The sequence below is a fragment of the Anser cygnoides genome, chromosome Z (assembly GCF_040182565.1).
Source record: "Anser cygnoides isolate HZ-2024a breed goose chromosome Z, Taihu_goose_T2T_genome, whole genome shotgun sequence".
Taxonomy (NCBI): Eukaryota; Metazoa; Chordata; class Aves; order Anseriformes; family Anatidae; genus Anser; species Anser cygnoides.
Window position 1 is genome coordinate 54,414,929 of NC_089912.1, and position 17,802 is coordinate 54,432,730.

At 35.4% G+C, this 17,802-nt stretch overlaps 1 protein-coding gene across 10 annotated transcripts in view; it reads right to left on the bottom strand.

Moving 5' to 3' along the window:
• NFIB (nuclear factor I B) overlaps nucleotides 1–17,802 on the bottom strand; it is a 188,810-nt gene that overhangs the window by 14,699 nt on the left and 156,309 nt on the right. For 3 of the 10 annotated variants that reach the window (XM_048049797.2, XM_013193548.3, XM_048049799.2), the window contains exons 9-11: nucleotides 17,171–17,336; nucleotides 13,460–13,542; nucleotides 4,460–4,548 (exon numbers count right to left, since the gene is read on the bottom strand). The exons of 1 other annotated variant lie outside the window; for it this stretch is intronic. In XM_048049797.2, coding sequence (XP_047905754.1) covers nucleotides 4,460–4,548; nucleotides 13,460–13,542; nucleotides 17,171–17,336 — 338 coding nt within the window. The remainder of the gene's footprint in view (nucleotides 1–4,459; nucleotides 4,549–13,459; nucleotides 13,543–17,170; nucleotides 17,337–17,802) is intronic. 6 more of the 10 variants (XM_048049798.2, XM_048049800.2, XM_048049803.2 and 3 more) reach the window with 4 other exon arrangements.

A 17,802-nucleotide genomic window follows, 5' to 3' on the forward strand; every position in this document is an offset into this window, starting at 1 on the left:
TTTTCTTTCTCTCAAGTATGCTTCAAGTATGGAGCATGGTTAATTTAGAGATTAAGTTCCAAATTAGATTATCTAATGGCATCTTAATGGATTGCTGACCCATTTCCTGTGGGATGGCAGCATGCAAGTCTGGCTTGAATACAATTAATTTCTTAGGAAGTGTCTGAAGATGTTTGCCTAGATGGAGAGGAAACATAATGTTCTGCACATCTTTCTCTATTACAGAGTTGAGCGAAACTATTAGAGTTAGCAATTTAAATTGATAAAGACCAGAAATCACTAGGTTTTCTTTCTATGAATACTTTTACGGTAAGTATACTTTAAGCATTTTTGTTCTTAAATCACAATGCCTGAATTGATATTTCTTTTTCAAAACATTGCTCAAGGCAGAAAGGGAGGGAAGGGGAGAAGGGAAGTGGGGGAGGGGGGAGGTCTACGACACGAACCATTGATCTAACAGGTGTCCGTATTTGCCAAAATGTGCTTATCACATTTATCACGTGCTTATGACTGTGTTACTTTAGCTATGTGTTTGCTAGATTCCAAACACATACAAGGTACTGTGAGATAAAAGGAATTTACACCCATTCTCATTTGCCCTCCTGCTTCTTCCACAAACCACAGTTTATCCCATTTGGCCATCTTATCAACACTATTTCTATAAACCCAGAACAATGCTTGGGGAAAAGTGCTGCCTGGAAAGTTGAGCATTTGAACACCCCTACGGCTAGAGCTGGGAAGGAAATTCAGTACTCTGAGAATAAAACTCTCCCCAGCATCTCCAGGAACAAACCAGCTGTTGTACTGTACATTTGTGTCGAGATAACAGGCTGAAAGCAGGAAATGCTAACATAGTGCATTCGCCTGGGTAGTGTAAATATAATGTTAAAGCTACAGTTAACTCATAAAAGTAACATATATTCTAGTATGAATAATAATAATTTCTATTATATAAAATAAATAAAAATGGTATTTAACAATAGCTCAGTTAAAATGTACACTTTGGCAATGAAACTTTGCTTGCAGTCTGTGAAAGACTTGCAAATACTCCACACACAATCAAAGAGCCCCATCATGCAGGCTGTTAGAGTGGTCCCACTGGAATTACTGTCCAGTAATACCATCCAGTAATGAGAGCCTGAGACTCAAGCTCTTGTTATCAGGCTCCCTCCCCAACACAAGCACAATTCTTCCTCACTCTCACTCATGTCTTAGGATTACTTGTTGCATATACTCCTGCTCTCAGATAGTGACTGAGACTGCCTTCTCCTAACTGAGCCTTACAGATTTTCACAACTTCCCCTTAACTTCTGTCTCCAAAGATAGTTGTTATTACAGAACAGCAATTATGAAAAAAGAACGGGTATTTTTAATGGATTCTGATTATCTTCTTCATACATAGAGCAAAATTGACCTAAATTATTGTAAAAGTACTTCAGAGCCCAATTCTGCTGATGAGCTTAAACGTTGTTCAAAGTTCAGCAGATTTAATAAAACATATATAATAAACACTATACAAACAGCGAAAAGTTAATTGTAGATAGATAGGGTATCAGGAATAAAATAAAAATGACTTTCCAATACCTTACCAAATAATGCTTTTTTCCATTTTTTAGGATGCTCACAGGAAGTTTTATAGAAGTATCTCCTTTGAAGATACCGATATGTTTAATTAATGTGAGAAAGGTATTTATGTATTTTTAGTTATCACTACTCCTTACAGTTATTCTACTTTTGAAGAAAATGGTGCATCACAGTCTTAAAGGATTGTTTGTTTGTTTTGTTTTTTAATCTCTTATTACTCATATTCTCTTTGTTTGCAAATTTCAGTCTTCTGTGTATCAATAAGATGTGTCTTATGTCTGGGACTATAAATGCTAACAGAATTTTACAAGGAAGGATAATCACAGCAAATTTATTTTGAAGTCTATGTACCATATCTACTGTCATATGAAAGGCAGCTACTAATGAGACAAAGAACACAAAAATAACAGAGGTTTTCTCATCTTCTGCCATCTTCCCTAAGTTCTGAAAATGCTGGTCACCAACAATATACCAGGACAAAGATTTCTGCTTGGTCTCTTCCCTTACCTGATTCTTGTACAGACAAGACAACTAACATTTGGATAACATTCGCTGCCAAAATTTGACTTTCTTGAGGTCAGTGACATTTCTGAAAACCATTATATTTAAGATAACGACAAAAGCCTGCTATAAAAGGTCAGACTGAGTACCATCAAAAAGAGTACTGCAGATTAGACAAATCCACGCAATCAAACATTTGTCAAACAATTTTGTGGGAGAAAATTTGACTGTACGGACAGTCAAATTGCTGCTCTCTCTCTGACAGTGAGCAGCAATTCCTTTTGCAATCCATTCTTTTTTCTTTTTTTTTTTTTCAGTGCTTACTAGTTTTAGTGTTAGAAAGGCTCACTGCCCCTTGTTCTGCTCAGATATCATTTCTGTTCTGTTCTTAGATCCCCATTTACATGGGGATTTCAAGAATTCTGTATTCCAAAGCCCAAATCCTAAAGCCATCTAGTTAGGGAGAACTACAGGAAGTTTTTTTGTCCTTCAAGGCTGTGCTTAATTCTAGGCCAAATAAGCATGGCCCAGGCACATCAAGAACAAGCACCAATCTGTGCCCAAGCTCACCTGACAGAACTTGTGTCCACTGGTAGGGCCAAACTGGCAGGTAGCACTCCAGGAGCTGCCTGCAAACCAGTTTTACGTGTAAAGATGAACAAGTAATAGAATGTGCCTGCACACATTACCAAAGCTTCCTTGGTCATCACCTGGAAAATTTTCCCCCATTTTCCTTTCTTTTCATGAATTACTGCCCCAGGTTGTGAGTGATAGGTACTGAAAAAAAACAATTCACCAAATACCAGGACAGTGCTTCAGCTGATATAAATTGTCATTGCTTTAAAGAGGTCATGAGTGATGACTGATTTAAACTATTCAAAGATATTCCTACATAGGCAGTTGTGTGATAATTTCCTAATGCCTGCCAATGCCCAGTAGAAAAAAAACCCTTTGTAGGGGAGGAATAAATCACCACCACTGCCAACCCCATGCTCACTAGCTCAGTTCAGATTCACTCTTGACAGTACATTGAAAACTGTGGCAGTTATTTCATGATGGGGACTGTAATGGGAATCATAGCCCTTGAGGAGGTGAGGTGAATCCATTAGCTAATTTTCCATTGTGCTTTTGTGCCATAATCTATAATGGAAGAAATAACTACAACTTGCTTTCGCACAACAATTTTTCCAGATAAACATTATATCAGAAAAACTGCAGAAAGCAAAGCAACAATATTTAAGGCATTTCAAGTTCAGATTTGTAAACAGCACTAATTTTCAAATTCTGTAATTACCCTTCCAAGCTGACACTCACAAAATCCCCAAACTTCTAGAAATCCATAGCATAATATAGTACATTAAAACGCATTCTATATATACATATACACACTTACACTTACATACATGCTTACACAGAGTGTAAGTGCCTAGTGCCTATATTGTCATATGCACACAAATGCCTGAGAAGTATTTAAAATTATTTTGAGATTGAGTAGCTACATTTGACAGGCTCCCAACCTGCGTGCTTTACACGAACGACCCCCATTAATTGTTGCAGATAATCCTGCATGTGAAAGAGGTGGAAAACAGATGTATCACAATTATGCTGATTTGTTTACACATCTATTTAGATACACACACCCCTATTGTTACCATAATTCATTATATGCCAACAGATGTAAAAGATAATAACAAGTAATTGATTAATGTACCAAAAGTTGTGGGGTTTGTTGGGGTGTGGGGAGGAAGGTGTTTTTTCACCCATGGGAAAGGTTTGGTGGGGTGGGCTTCTTTTTGCTTTCTGCATTTTTGTTTGCTTTTTTGTTTTTGCATACAAAATAAACTGTCTTTTGTGGAAATACTTCCTAATTATTTTGGTATTTAGTTTAGAAATATGATGGTTTATATCTTACCTTCATGTACATTAGTGACCTAAATCTACACGGGCTTATTAGTCACAAATTTCCCTGTTAATAGTATGGTTATTCATTGCTCAAAACCACCACCATTTAAGACATTTATTCTTATCCACATCTATACCTCTCACAGCACCATTTTCTTTGTATTAGTCACTAAGTCCCCCAAAATACGATGTTTAATTCTGCAAATGACATTTTCATTTTTAAAACTTAAAATCAGTATTCTCTTAAATTTGTAAACACTTTGCATTTGACAGCACAGCATCATCATTCCAGGTGCTTAATTAGAGTACCTCCTAAATTCAACTTATATTAAAGATAACCTAAATGTGTACTGGAGAAATATTACACACAGATTAGATTCTGTCACATATTCCTCTGGAGGCCCGCTAAAACAGATACTGTAGCTCAATGTAAATTTTTTATGTGGTGTAGGGGAAATAATTAAAATGTTACCTTTGCCAAGTAATTCCCAATGTATCCTCACTGGCACTGGGGTATAAATGCCTGCCGTTTTGATTCATGGTCCAGTCACAAATCCTCAGCTGTCAATTGAAACCTAGCAGTCAGATATGGATCGAGCAGTACTACAGTTTTTAGTATTTAAATGAATACATGCAAAATAGTATTGTACATGGCAAAAGCCTTACTTTCCCAAGAAGAAACTTTTTTTTAAAAAAAAGGAAAAAAAAAGAAAACAAACAAAAATAACTTACTCTAAAAATAAATGCCTATAGATTTGCTTAAGATAATGCTATTTTAATATGCTCCTCTATTAATAAAGCGTAAAAGAGTAACTAGTGTTTAGCACATAACAATTAGCCATTAGATTACAAATTGAGCTGGAATAAAAGGAAATGTTAATATTCAATAGTGAAATATTTTAAGAAAGAAAATATAAATGCTGTTTTCTCTAAGCAATGCTCTAAATTGTGTATTAAATAAAGGTCTAATATAGTCAATATCTTGTAGCATGCATTTTGTGAAACATAGAAGACATGCAATTTATAGAAATATTGTCCAAATTAAACAAACTGTATGTCCTTATCTTGCTATTTAAGAAGGGTAAAGGTATTTTGTAATTGAAGTTTATTAATTTAGTGTTACTGAAAGCAGTATTACTTAGCAAGAGGTGATAAAATAATCTAATCTTGGTTTAGGCTCAGAATAATAACATTTAAAAAACTTTATTGCTTTTTACTAAAATGAAGAATGTACTAAATGTAAGCTGAAACAAATTCTTCCCAGATCTTCAAATCATCAGTTCTGCTCATGGATTGTTCTAGCAACCCTGTTATAGCTCTGCTTGTATAACAGCTGCTCTGTAGTGTTAGCAGATTTATTGAAAAGATATACGGCTTATTTTTAAGTTTAAGAAAATGAACATATCTGGCTTGCAAAGCAAACATACAATTTAACCTCGGTATAGTCATGCTATATATAAATTGCTGTACCATTATATATGATACAGAACTCTGAATTGAAGATAACGTTGTTTCTGAGTTTAATTGCGTTCAGTGCATTCTGGTTTTCTCTATTCATATTCGCAGTCTTCAGACAGCACAAGCTACAGCAAAGAAACTACAATATTTTCACAGGAGCACAGTTAATTGCAGCCTTTTCCTGAAAAATACAAATGCTAGGGACAAGACAATATTGCAAACCTGACCCTGCCTGGCTGTTACACTCATAAGCTTCCTGCTGTTAAGGTCTGAGAAATGGAAATGTTAGCCTCTGACGTTTTCATAGGGATTGTTACTTGTTTGTTATCTAACGAACTCTAAGGGACCTTCTAAAGGCAATTAAAAGCGTGACTAAACCACATGAAATTAACCAGAAAAGGAAATATGCATGCAGAAAGTTTGCTAGAGGTAACTGCGAATAATACATTAAATATGTTTAAAGAAAGGAGTAAGTAAATGTTTGGTTTATTCACTATACAAAACCATATTGTAAACCAAATTTTCATATTGAAGATGTAGTAAAATGTCACCTCAGTTACTTGTACAGAAGCTGTATTTTTGATATAACCCTTAGAAATATGATAAATTTAATTACAAAAGCATATTTTAAAGTTTTATAACTTAACTATAAAAACTCACTTCCAGCTGAAATGTAAGCCTGAAAGATTAAAAAATACATAAACCTTTTATTCTTTCATAATATATACATACGTTTATATATATAAATATATATATATATATATAAAATCTACAAATACAAACTCTTCAGCTGATTATAAGCTTAAAGAAGACTAAAATCCCAAACTTAGTGTTACCAAATCATTTTTTGCCCTTAGGTCTAGCTCAAAAATGTGGCAAACACTTAATTTGCAATGGAACCTGGTTGCATTTGCCATATGGGGAAAACAGTTTACATTACATTTTAGTAAAATCAGCTACTACACTAAACTGTGATATTCTGCCCACAGTCTGAATGAAAATTTTCATATGTACAGTTAATATATCAAAGTTATCACTAAAAAAAAAAAAAAATCCAGGATGACTTTTGAAATCTATTTCATAAATGTTAGTAATAACATAGTTCATATAATGTACAGTTATACGTACTCCAACACATATACAACTAAATCCTGACATGGTAATTATAGAACATACACATTTTATACATGCTGTAGACCCATTACATGCACATGTATATGAAGATTCATGCTGGGCCAAATCTACAGTTACCGTAAAGTGAAGCGCTATTCACTGAACCAGCGGTGTCTTCTTGTGGTACTGACAATAACACAAACCACTGCAGGTCTGCCTGATAACCACTTCTATGACAAGCCTAGGACTGTATCAGTTGCACTGAAAACCATCTTCGCCGTGTTAAAAACTCTTGCTCTGCATTTTTCTGCAGGCTTACATAGCTGCCATGTTGTCTTTAAAAGCTAACCTGCCAGGAAAATCTTTTTTTCCACCGTCACATAAAATTTCCTCTCACAAATCACTCCTGTTTGGAGACCAGGATGTCTAAGAAAACAGGCCAGGATTTAGAAATATATATTTGAAAGTATTTGCTCATATCTCTTTCAAAGACTACATCTGCATCCCTCACGTGTGTTGAGTGCTTTCTGGGTAAAAAGGCTGGAAGAGCTTAAAAGACCTCTATGAGCCCTGGCTCCATGTGATGGAAGAAGACGTCTACTTACAACTGCAGCAGGAACTCTGCTTTTGGAGGACATCCAGACAGCACAGTAGGGAAAGCCTGGGAGCACAGGCCTGACTCAAGTACCTAGCTTTGGAAGGATGTAGAGCAATTCAGTACAGTATTTTGAGTGGTATGTATTGTCTGGAGTCATACTGAAAGCCTTCTGGCCAGTTGTAGTCCTCAGAGTAACTTGGGTGACCTCTAGAAGTATGCCACAGTGTTAGCTGGAGATGAGAAGGCACATTCAGTCTCACCCACAATTAACCACCTAAAAGAGTTTTGGTGCAGGAAATGTGAAAGGGAGAGGCAGGAAACTACTTGCAGGTTACTTGAGAAAACTTAGATTTCTCAGTAGAGGGACTTAAGAAATAGTCCCCATGAGACAGTTAATAAATACTTAAAAACAATAACTTTCTCAAAAATATGCTGTGGGTGCAAAATAAATGACCTGATTTTGCGTGTGGCATGGTAGAAAGTCTTTTGTAGAAGACCTCTGGAAGTAGCCATCACTTCAGTCCCACCGCTTTACCATTTTCAGACAGGCAAGCAACAATAACACCTTCTATCCACAAAACATTGTCAATGATTTTTTATTTCTCTCTCATCTAACCATACAGAAGAAAGAACATGGATCTGTATGCTGAGGGGAAAAAGGATGCCCAGCTTTGCAGTAGACCTGGAAACCTCACATGCAGCCTAACCTTTCCCCAATGTGTGGAACTGCAGCAGTCTCTCACCCCGGGGTATATCCTCACTTACAAAGTAGCAGGGAGCTCAAAGCCTGCACTAACAACTACCTGGCCTGCAAGTATTTCTCTAGGAGACATTGCAACTCCCTTACCCACCTCAGCAGTGTCATGGGAAGGAGCCAAAGGCCCACACAACAGCAGAGCAACAGAACAAGTGCTTCTCCTAACTCTGCCACTCGCCTGAAAGTCATCCCACACCCCTACTCCTGTTTTGCCCTCCGTAAAATGCCAGAGGAGTGATTTTGTTTTGCACTTTCCAGTGCTTTGAGACATACCGATGTGAAGCTCTAGCCAAGAGACAGACTTCACTATAACCACCCTTTCAATTTAAATTGGGCACCTTCCAAGTACAACTATCCTGCAGAGTTTTAAGTATGCAAATCCTATGTACATTATAATCCCATAGTCAACAGCTCAAACTTTAAGCATAGACTGAATAATTTTAGGGGTTAATATTTAAGCAGGTTTTGTATTCTCCTATTGAAAAGGTGTCCCATCAAAGAAAAACGTTCATTCCAAGCTCCTGTAATCACTAGTGAAAGTAAATAAGTATTGTAGAAAGTGTAATCGGAGACTCTGCTATAGTTTTTGTTAGTTGAAAAAAAAAAACAAAACAGCCAATATAAAACTGAACATTTGCATATTGTCATTGTTTTGACTGAAACTTCCTTTAAATGTGTTTCCTTTTCAGCAAGCATATGTGAAAAGTGACCTCTTATCCATTTACATACCTCCCTGGTGATCATGTGACCAAGTTTTACGTCAAACTGTCAATTATGATAAGAGACACAATAAGAACAGCTTAAGTGTTGATAACCTGTTTCCTGGCTTTACTGAGAAGTTCTGTTTAAGAGTCCACTTGTGTTCTTCTTTCAGCCCTCTGCTGAAAGCAAAAGCAACATCCACCCAAAACATTTTAAAAACAGATACTCTGTTTTCAGTGGACATTTGAGTTTACAACTTCCATGATGAATAGTATGAAGAGAATTCCATTTTGAACTGTGGGATTCAGTAACTAAAGGATGCATCTGGTAAGAACAACTTCCTACCAAAGAACCAGGCTAGTCTGGTAGTAGAAAACAGCTTTTTGGAGACCTGAAGTGTTTCTTATTACTGCATACGTTGCAAATGTCTCACTCATAAATATCAAAGCTGCGTGAAAATCATGCATAACATATAGCACACCCGGAAACTTCAAGCTCTATCAGAAACCATGCCATTGTATTAATCAGTGCATGGGCTTGAGGAGCTTATTAGTTCCTTGACAATTGGGCCAGCAATAGCTATCACACTGTACTGTGACAGACAGTAACGGTTTAGAGGTCATTGTCTTCACGGACCTTAATATCTAACCTGCTTATCTATATTTCCCAGTGTAAAACAGAACCACAATCACCCACCTCAGGCTCCAGAGTTCATTAAAATTAAATAAATGGTCAAGAAATAAAACCTGACAGCTACATTTCAGAAAAACCTTATTATTTGTGAACGCATTTATCTGTACTTCCAATAAATACAAATGTTTGTCTATCTACCCATCCATCCATCCATCCATCCATCCATCCATCCATCCATCCATCTTTTCATATTTTCACAGGTGAAGTCCATGACTACTATTTCTAGTATCATCCTGGCTTTAGAAACAGAAACAATATCAATCTGTATGTAAACATCTATAATTTCAAGAACCTATTAAGTTCACAACGTTGAGAACAGTAACACAAGGCTATAGAAATGTCATAATGAGGAGAATTCTGCTAATTAAGATTTTTGTTACTGAACTAATGATCTATCTATTAAAATCATATAGCCACAAGAATGGAGTCACAACTTGTTTATAAGTTGAATTTGATCAAGTTACCGCAATTTGTTACTTCTTCCTCTAATGTAGTCTTAGAAACCATAGATCCTCAGTGTAGATGCATAGATAACCTGTGAGCAAAAGGGTAGGGGAGTGGAGGGTGGGGGTGAGGAAGGTGCTCCCTACCGTTATGAAGATTATCTAACCTTTCTTTTATGCATAGTTCAGTTAAGATGATTTTCAGCACAGATAATGGGCACCAAGCACTAGATTCAACTTCATAAAAGAGTCCCACCAACCACCAAAAGCAAAATTAAGCAAAACGGTCTCACTCAGGTACTAGTTCCTATCACTTCCCTTTCCTCTCCCTATAGTTCCGTCCCTGCAGTGGTATTATTAACACTTAAAAATAGTCAGAAGCTGTTGCTGAGTTGAGTAAAGCAACTCAAATGGTCATTAGTGATTTATAATAGACATTTTGGGGGAGCTGACATGATTTTCTACAACCAAATGCTAAGACATATGTGACTCTCTAGCTGCCACTCAAGCAAGAGATTTGTTTTGTAACTGTTAATGTCAGAGTATAAAAATACCTGGCATTTCAAGTCAGGTAGCCCGAAGACCTACCAGCAATTAAAGCTGAAATCAGTCTGCGTTGTTATAATTCCTCATTAGAGCCTTGTATTCCTAACTATCAACACAGCATGCTAAGTAATGCATGCAACAGAATATTTTTCACAGTATCCAAACTGTTCCCATAGATGCAATTATGGATTGTCTTTCAGAATTTTATTTAGTGTTTCCCATCTAAATATGAGTATTCCAGGTAGGTTGTGCTATAAATTGTTTATTGGAAGTTCTAGCAAACAATCACTTTGCCAAAAGACTTCATGTTAAGTACGTTACAAACTGTAGATGTAACTTTTTAATTTATTGTGATTACTGTACCTTAAGTAGGCTATATCCTGGTTCTATTTAACAACAACAGAAACATATTCAACAGTACATGCCAATATTTCTCATAACCAGAAAAAATAAATCTTCATAAAGACTCCTCCAATGAAGTAAAAATGTAGCAGTGACAATATTTATTCTTGAAGGGTCAATGTACATTACAGGGTACAGTGAATGTTTAAAGGACCTCTCTGGAACTAAAACCATTGGCTTTCTCTCAGCTAACACAGAATGATTGATTGTCTTTATTTCATGTACTCCTTGATTTTCCTTTCCATTCATCATGAGCTGCTTTAAAGCAAATGCATTTAAAACCTGCCACAAGAAGAGTGGTCTCTTAAATTGTTGTAAAGTAATGAAAGGACATAGTAAATCAATCTAATTTCTGCCTTACCAAAGGATAACCTTTACTCTATTGAAGTTGTTTAGACAATTTCAGTGCTCTACCTCACTTTCTGGGTAATAAACATATACGGCACCATCGCCTCTGAAATCTCTTTAGGATTTAAGAGGGTAAAGTGACTAATTTATTAGAAACTTATATATATGCACTTATATGTTTGTATTTATTCACTTGAAAAGGCTTTGTTATGAAAGTATTCTGTTCCTTCAGATGGTTTAAAACAGTACACACTATTCCCTAATTTTATATGTATTACTTTTGTAACAATTCACACACACACACCAAACACACTCAGGCAAGTGTACATATATATTCATTGCATAAGTTAGAAAATAATAAAAAATTCACAACAAAAAGGAAAACATGACACACTTTTGCAATTTACTATATGTCTCAATATAACGAGTATGAAGCTATGTACTTTAGGAGGCAGAACTCTGGTTTCGCACAGTGGCATTGAAGAATTTTTCTGTTTATGAAATATGCAAGACCTAATTTATTTTCCCCTTTCACCTACGCCATCTGGCCACACATTTTACCATGAAAGGGAGTATAAGACATGGTGCATGTAAACACCAAAGACTGTGATGGCCCTTGAGGTCCCTCTTACTTTTATGTTCCTATGACACTGCTAAAATCTCCAAATTTATTTCAGTCTACACAAGGCAAAAATATATAGGAGATGCATGAAATAAGCATTATATAATGTATGTGTTATGTACTCAGCCAAGAGAAAATTAAGCGTGCTTCCACTAACTTCTGAGCATGTGAGAAGTTTGTAACTCTTTCAATGAACTTGGAAGAAGGTAGAGTTGGTTTAAGCAGTAGCAATTTTTAGGGGGAAAAAAGTGTCTATACACATGTAGTGAAAAAAAAAAATATTTTTTTTTCTCACATCCATAAATTAACTGGATGCCAGAATTTTCAAAGGATACTGTTTGTTTAAGACATCACATGGAAAAAAAAAATCCAGAAACTACATTGCACTGCTTAAAAAGAGAGATCTTGAGTATGTTTCGAAATACAGTAGATTATATTTTGTGATATTCTATATCTGTCAAAAAGAGCCATGTTATAGTAATTATAACACATTTCATAATACAACAATCTTTGAGAGGCTAAAAAAAAGATAAAAAAAATACACCAGAAAAATTACTGAAAAATCAATAGCTGGCAAAACCATAATTGTCATTTGGTATTTTCATAAATGTGGACAGATGTTTCCAGTTAGATCTCAGCGGTTAAAAAAAGTTAGCAAAGTGTCAGCTATCTTGAATAAACTATCATCTTTATGATTTTCTCTGAACTCTGCATGTGGTGACCTTTAAAACGGCCATACTGCCACCTTGCCATGGGAGTGGGTAGGGATAGGGAGTTCCAGGTGAAGCACACATCAGCTATATCATGGCAAACCCAGAAAAGGTAGGTTTTACTCAAAAATGAAACAGGTATGTGTACCAACAGTTGACAGGAACCCAAGAGTGAGAAAAATATACAGTACAATAAATACCGAGGACTATTTAACAGCCCCTTTGTTACTGCCATATTTTTTTTCCTTACACGCTGTTAATTTCAAACTACTCTACTGTTAAGATCTAGGAGCAACACAAAAACACATCATAAAATATGTTAAATTTTTGAAGATCCTGAATATATTCCTTTTACCAGCAATGTAGGATTTCTGTATGTGGATGGCCTTGCTATTGGCTACAGATAATTTGTTTGTAAACCATCATTAATCTCGGCTGCATATTTTCACAGTTTGGGTAAACACTTCATTTGCATTAAATTTACAGCATTAATGAGATGTGAAATTTAAAATACTACTTGAAACATAAATGATGTAAGAAACTAGAAACATGTTTTTATCATGTTTGAGATCAGCAGACCAATGTATGCCTATTACACTAGAAATGGTGATGTGTTACACTGAGAATTTGGTTTTATAACTAATTTCCTAGAAATTAAATACAGATTTTTTTTTCTAAACATCTGCAAAAAATATAGTTTGAGAATTTTAAGTTGGACATTTCCCTTTAGAAATTTTGCTTAATTTTAATTTATTTTGAAATGATTATTTTTTCCTTATAGACCTCATTCTCACTCTTAATATCCAACTAAAGTTTACATGTATGAGCTCTTGAAAAATGGAGCAATTGGAATAAATATGATGAAAAGTTCCTTAAGATGTCACAAATCCAAGAAATAAAGTATATGCTAAATTCACGTTTCTTAAATGATTTAGTTTTGGTTTGAGTAAACTGCATCTTCAGATGACAAATACTAAAACCTTTAAGATCCCATTCTAATCCAAGATAACAGTGGTAGCATGTAGAAAGATAGTATATAAAGCTTCTCTATATCATTACACCTATGTGAAACTTGCCCACCTGTTGCTGGTGTAGGAAGGATGGGTCTCTTGGGCTTAGTCCCACATATCGATTGGCTTGGGATGTGCCTGAGGCTGTGTAGGCTGATTAAGGAAGAACAGAACAGATTGATAAAAATACCAACCTATCATAACTATTACCCTGTGCAGGTACAGTACAAATATGAGAGATCCAGAGTTATGATTATGCAATATATAGGATGTGTCTGTTTTTTCTTAATTTAAGCTTTAATAGAAAGCAAAAGAAAAGTTGGGCCAAAGTCAGAAAGGCACATACAAATTCCTATAAACGTCAATGGAAACTGCATGTATAAATTACAGTGCTCACTCCCATTATATAAAAGTTTTTCTGCTTAACATATATATATATATTTAAGTAATTAAATGAAGTATGTTTCTGAAAGAATTACAAGCCTGATCCTCATTTGCATTACAACCGCCTAAAGTAGTGATTAAACCATTGGGATTACTATGTTGTGAGAAAAGAATAAGGAAATATTAGTCCACACAGTCTTGCTGTTGTGAATGCCCATCACAAAGCTGTAAGAGAACAACAAAAAATGGAATCAGAAGTTCAGCTACTTGTGTAGCATGACATTATTCTTTACAGTCCTTTGGAGAAAGGATGCAATGTGATCAGTATTTTCATGAGTGAGAGTTAACTTTTACTGTGCAAGATAATATTCAACTCCTTTATGCATCAGGAAACAACATTTTGCAGGAGGGGGACAATTTACGGAAGTCTCTTGCTTCTCTGCTACAGAAACTTAAAGAAATCCACTTCTGAGGTGTAAAAGGATGTAGGTGATGCTGGGATTAGTTACACAATATGGATCCTTCATCTGTAGGTCACATTCCTGTCTGGTTTCTGTTGGTAATCCCTGAAGGCCACTACCTTCTCATGGCTTTTGGTGGCACTTATGAAATGGGGTATGTGATTTTACTCCACTCTGGTGTGGAGATGTCCACTCTGCAACTTACAGCATCACATCTTGGAAACTTGCTAGTAGACAAAGCATAACTAATAAAACTGAACAAACCAGTGAGGACCTAGATGAGAGTAGTTACTAAAAATTGCCATTAATATTACAGTTACATTGCTTATATAAGCAAATTAAATCTGTTTAAAAATAATAATGGTACAGCCTTTCTGTAGTAAAAAGGTTTGATTGAAAAACTTTAGTGAAAACCTACCATAAAAAAAAATGAATCAGAAAGTAGAAAGAATCTATGGCGGAAGCCACAGGGCTTTCCAAATATTATCAAAATTTGCTGTTCTCATTCAAAATAATTCTGCTTTTGCATTTCAGAATGAAAAGCAGTGCTAATCATTTGTCATTTTAGTCTCATCAGACTGAATAGTAATGATAACTTGTTGGCCAAGCATATGTTTCATACATGTTTTGAATCAATCAATAAGTTCTTGCAAATAAAAGTAAAATTATGCCTTAAAACAATTTAGCATATTAACACTCTCTGTGGCGGGTATATTGAGATTGATAATACTATCTGTATAGATTCATTTATAATTTATATGTTAGTAGTGTATGATCCCTCATTTTTGCATTTTTGTTCATCAGCAAACCAAGAGAACTTTTCCCTTCCAGTCATCAATCCAGTTTTAAAAGGTTTTACAAGGTAGGTGCACAACTGCACTGCTCTCAGAAGCATAGCATGCTGAACATGTAGCATTTATATGCCTTTTTGTGCAGAATTGGCACATTCTATTTAAAATTTTATACAGTTTTTTATCAATATTATTTACATGCTCTAGTGACAGACATTGTATCTTTAGGCAAAAAGTTGCTTAGGTACTGCTGTGGAAGCATGAAGATTCAAATATAACATGGAAGCATTATTTCAAATACTGAAGCAGAGATTTTCTAAGGTTCACAGGGTAAATTGAGTGCCTAAGTTCCAATGAAATTCAAAAGAAACTGAATGACAGCTTCATCTGAAAATATAGTCCAAATTTTCCCATTACTAGTGGGACAATAGTTAATGAACAGATTAGCTTTGCTTTCCTGTAATAATCATTAATATGGTCAGATTACCAGCCAGCATCCCAATGCAGACCTGACACAGTATTTGTTCTTTCTACCATTTGTATTGGAGACTCTGACCTCATCTGAGGCATATATATATGTCAGGCACAATCATGTCAAACAGGAAAAAGGATGAAATCATGAATACTTGAAACTATGCATGAACCTGGTTTTCTCACCTATTCTCGACCAAAAATTTAGAGCAACAGCTTATAAACTGCTTTAGGTTTGCTGCTAAAACTAACTCTTCTCAAGAGGTACAAGAACTGCACCATATGCCACCAGACAGCGTACAGATACACTGTACCACTTAACCCTTTAACAAATTTTCTGCTACACTAAAAGAACAGAAAAAACACTTCCACAAATCTATCTATATAATTATAAATTTATAATTAAGCAGTAATTTGTACAGAAGCTACTTCTATCCTTTTATAATAAACACATAACCAGTTTAAATCTTGAACACTCATATGCATTAGAGTCTCATCTCTGCTTCCTGTGCTAATCAGATGTTTCAAAGTAGTATATATACTTAAAAATAAAATAAAAATGTTTATGGTCTCAGATAATGGCAATCCAAAAATTAGGAACTAGATTCACAGTTCAAACACTAAATGCTTCTAAAGTGAGTCATTTAAATGTAATGGATGCTAAGGACATTCATATTATTAATTAATAGTGACTTTTCTTCCAAATCATATGATCCTTTTCTACCAAATCATATGATAAGAAGTGTCTCCTAAAAATCTTCACGTCTGATAAATACTGGCAACACATCTCCAGTCCAAATAAAAGTTCAAAGTCAACAGATATGGAGAAGATAATGAAAAGACAACCTAATGCATCATTGAGCATAAGATGAATAATTGAAAGAGAAAAAGTTATCCTATTCCTAGTTATATCTTTGTTCTTACTTGCAAAATTGCAGTTCCATTGACGAGAAAGAGAAAAAGTTATCCTATTCCTAGTTATATCTTTGTTCTTACTTGCAAAATTGCAGTTCCATTGACGAGAATAGGATAAACAATATGGTCTTGGACTTACAGTAACAGAGCTTAAAACTTTAAAGCTCTTTTTTTTTTTTAATTATTTTAAAAATAATAATTAAAAAAAAAAAGAACAGTGAATATATTATCCACTGCAAAAATGACAAGGAGTTAAATTTTTCTTTTGCCACATCATTTATTTTTGCTAAAAATGACACAACTTATATCAGCATGCAATTGTCATAGCTCGGATTCAGTATGCATTGAAACAAGGCTTGATTTCTGTAGGAAAGCTCATTGAGGAGCAAATTATCCAATCTCTGTTTGGAATTCCATCTGTGGGTCATTGTAATACCTTTCTGTCTCAGTGCGCTTCTCAATGTCTTTACAACGTCCACCTTAGATGAAAGATCATGTTTTCTTTTTCTTGAATAGTGGTCAAATACGCAGACTTTTCCCTTTCATTTTGGTTGTCATGTCACAAGTATTAGTTCATGTAACATGATACATTAGTTAAAATTTGGAGAGGAAAAGCTTGCAGTCGGATCACATATTTGCTCTCCGTGTAAATGATGAGCATCCACTTGGTCAAATAGTAGGAAAAGGCACCTTTTCTGGCCTCAATTTGTTATATTGAATCTTCGATGGACATTTTTTGTTTCCTAGAGAAATACTTACTGGTTGCTGTAGGTGAAGATGCCTCACCTTCAGTGGATGTAGTGATGGGTTTAGTATCTGTCATGGTCAGGGTCACAGGTCGCACCGCACTGTGATGGGGAGAGGGTGCCAAAACTGGAGTAAAATGGCCAGGCACTTTCCCTACTACTTGACCACTGCTGTTAGGCTACAAAACAAAACCAAAAGAATTCCTTGTGAAACAAACATTGTGTTTAAGGAACCTACCCACCTATCTTAGGGTTTTTCAGAATGCCCATCACTGTAGTACCTATTTGCTGGAATGTGCTGTTTTAACAAATTTATGTACTTCTACGAGAGCTTTTCATTATGCAGCAGAGCCCTCCTCAGATAGGTATTATGTATATAAAAGCAGTACCTTTTGGTGAGCTTTCTCTCTCTCTGGATCCAGCATATATCAGACCATTTCAAAATATAGTTGCTGTTCATACAGTGGCTGTGAACCATACTAAGTCCCACGACAGCAGGATTAAATTGACCAGGCATAGGCCATGATGCACTAACTATTAAGAGCAAATGAATGATGGAAAACCTCTATTTTCACGTGCCATACCACTCTGGCTTGGAGTGTAACCAAGACTTGACCACAGTTGTCCACAGAGATTACACATACT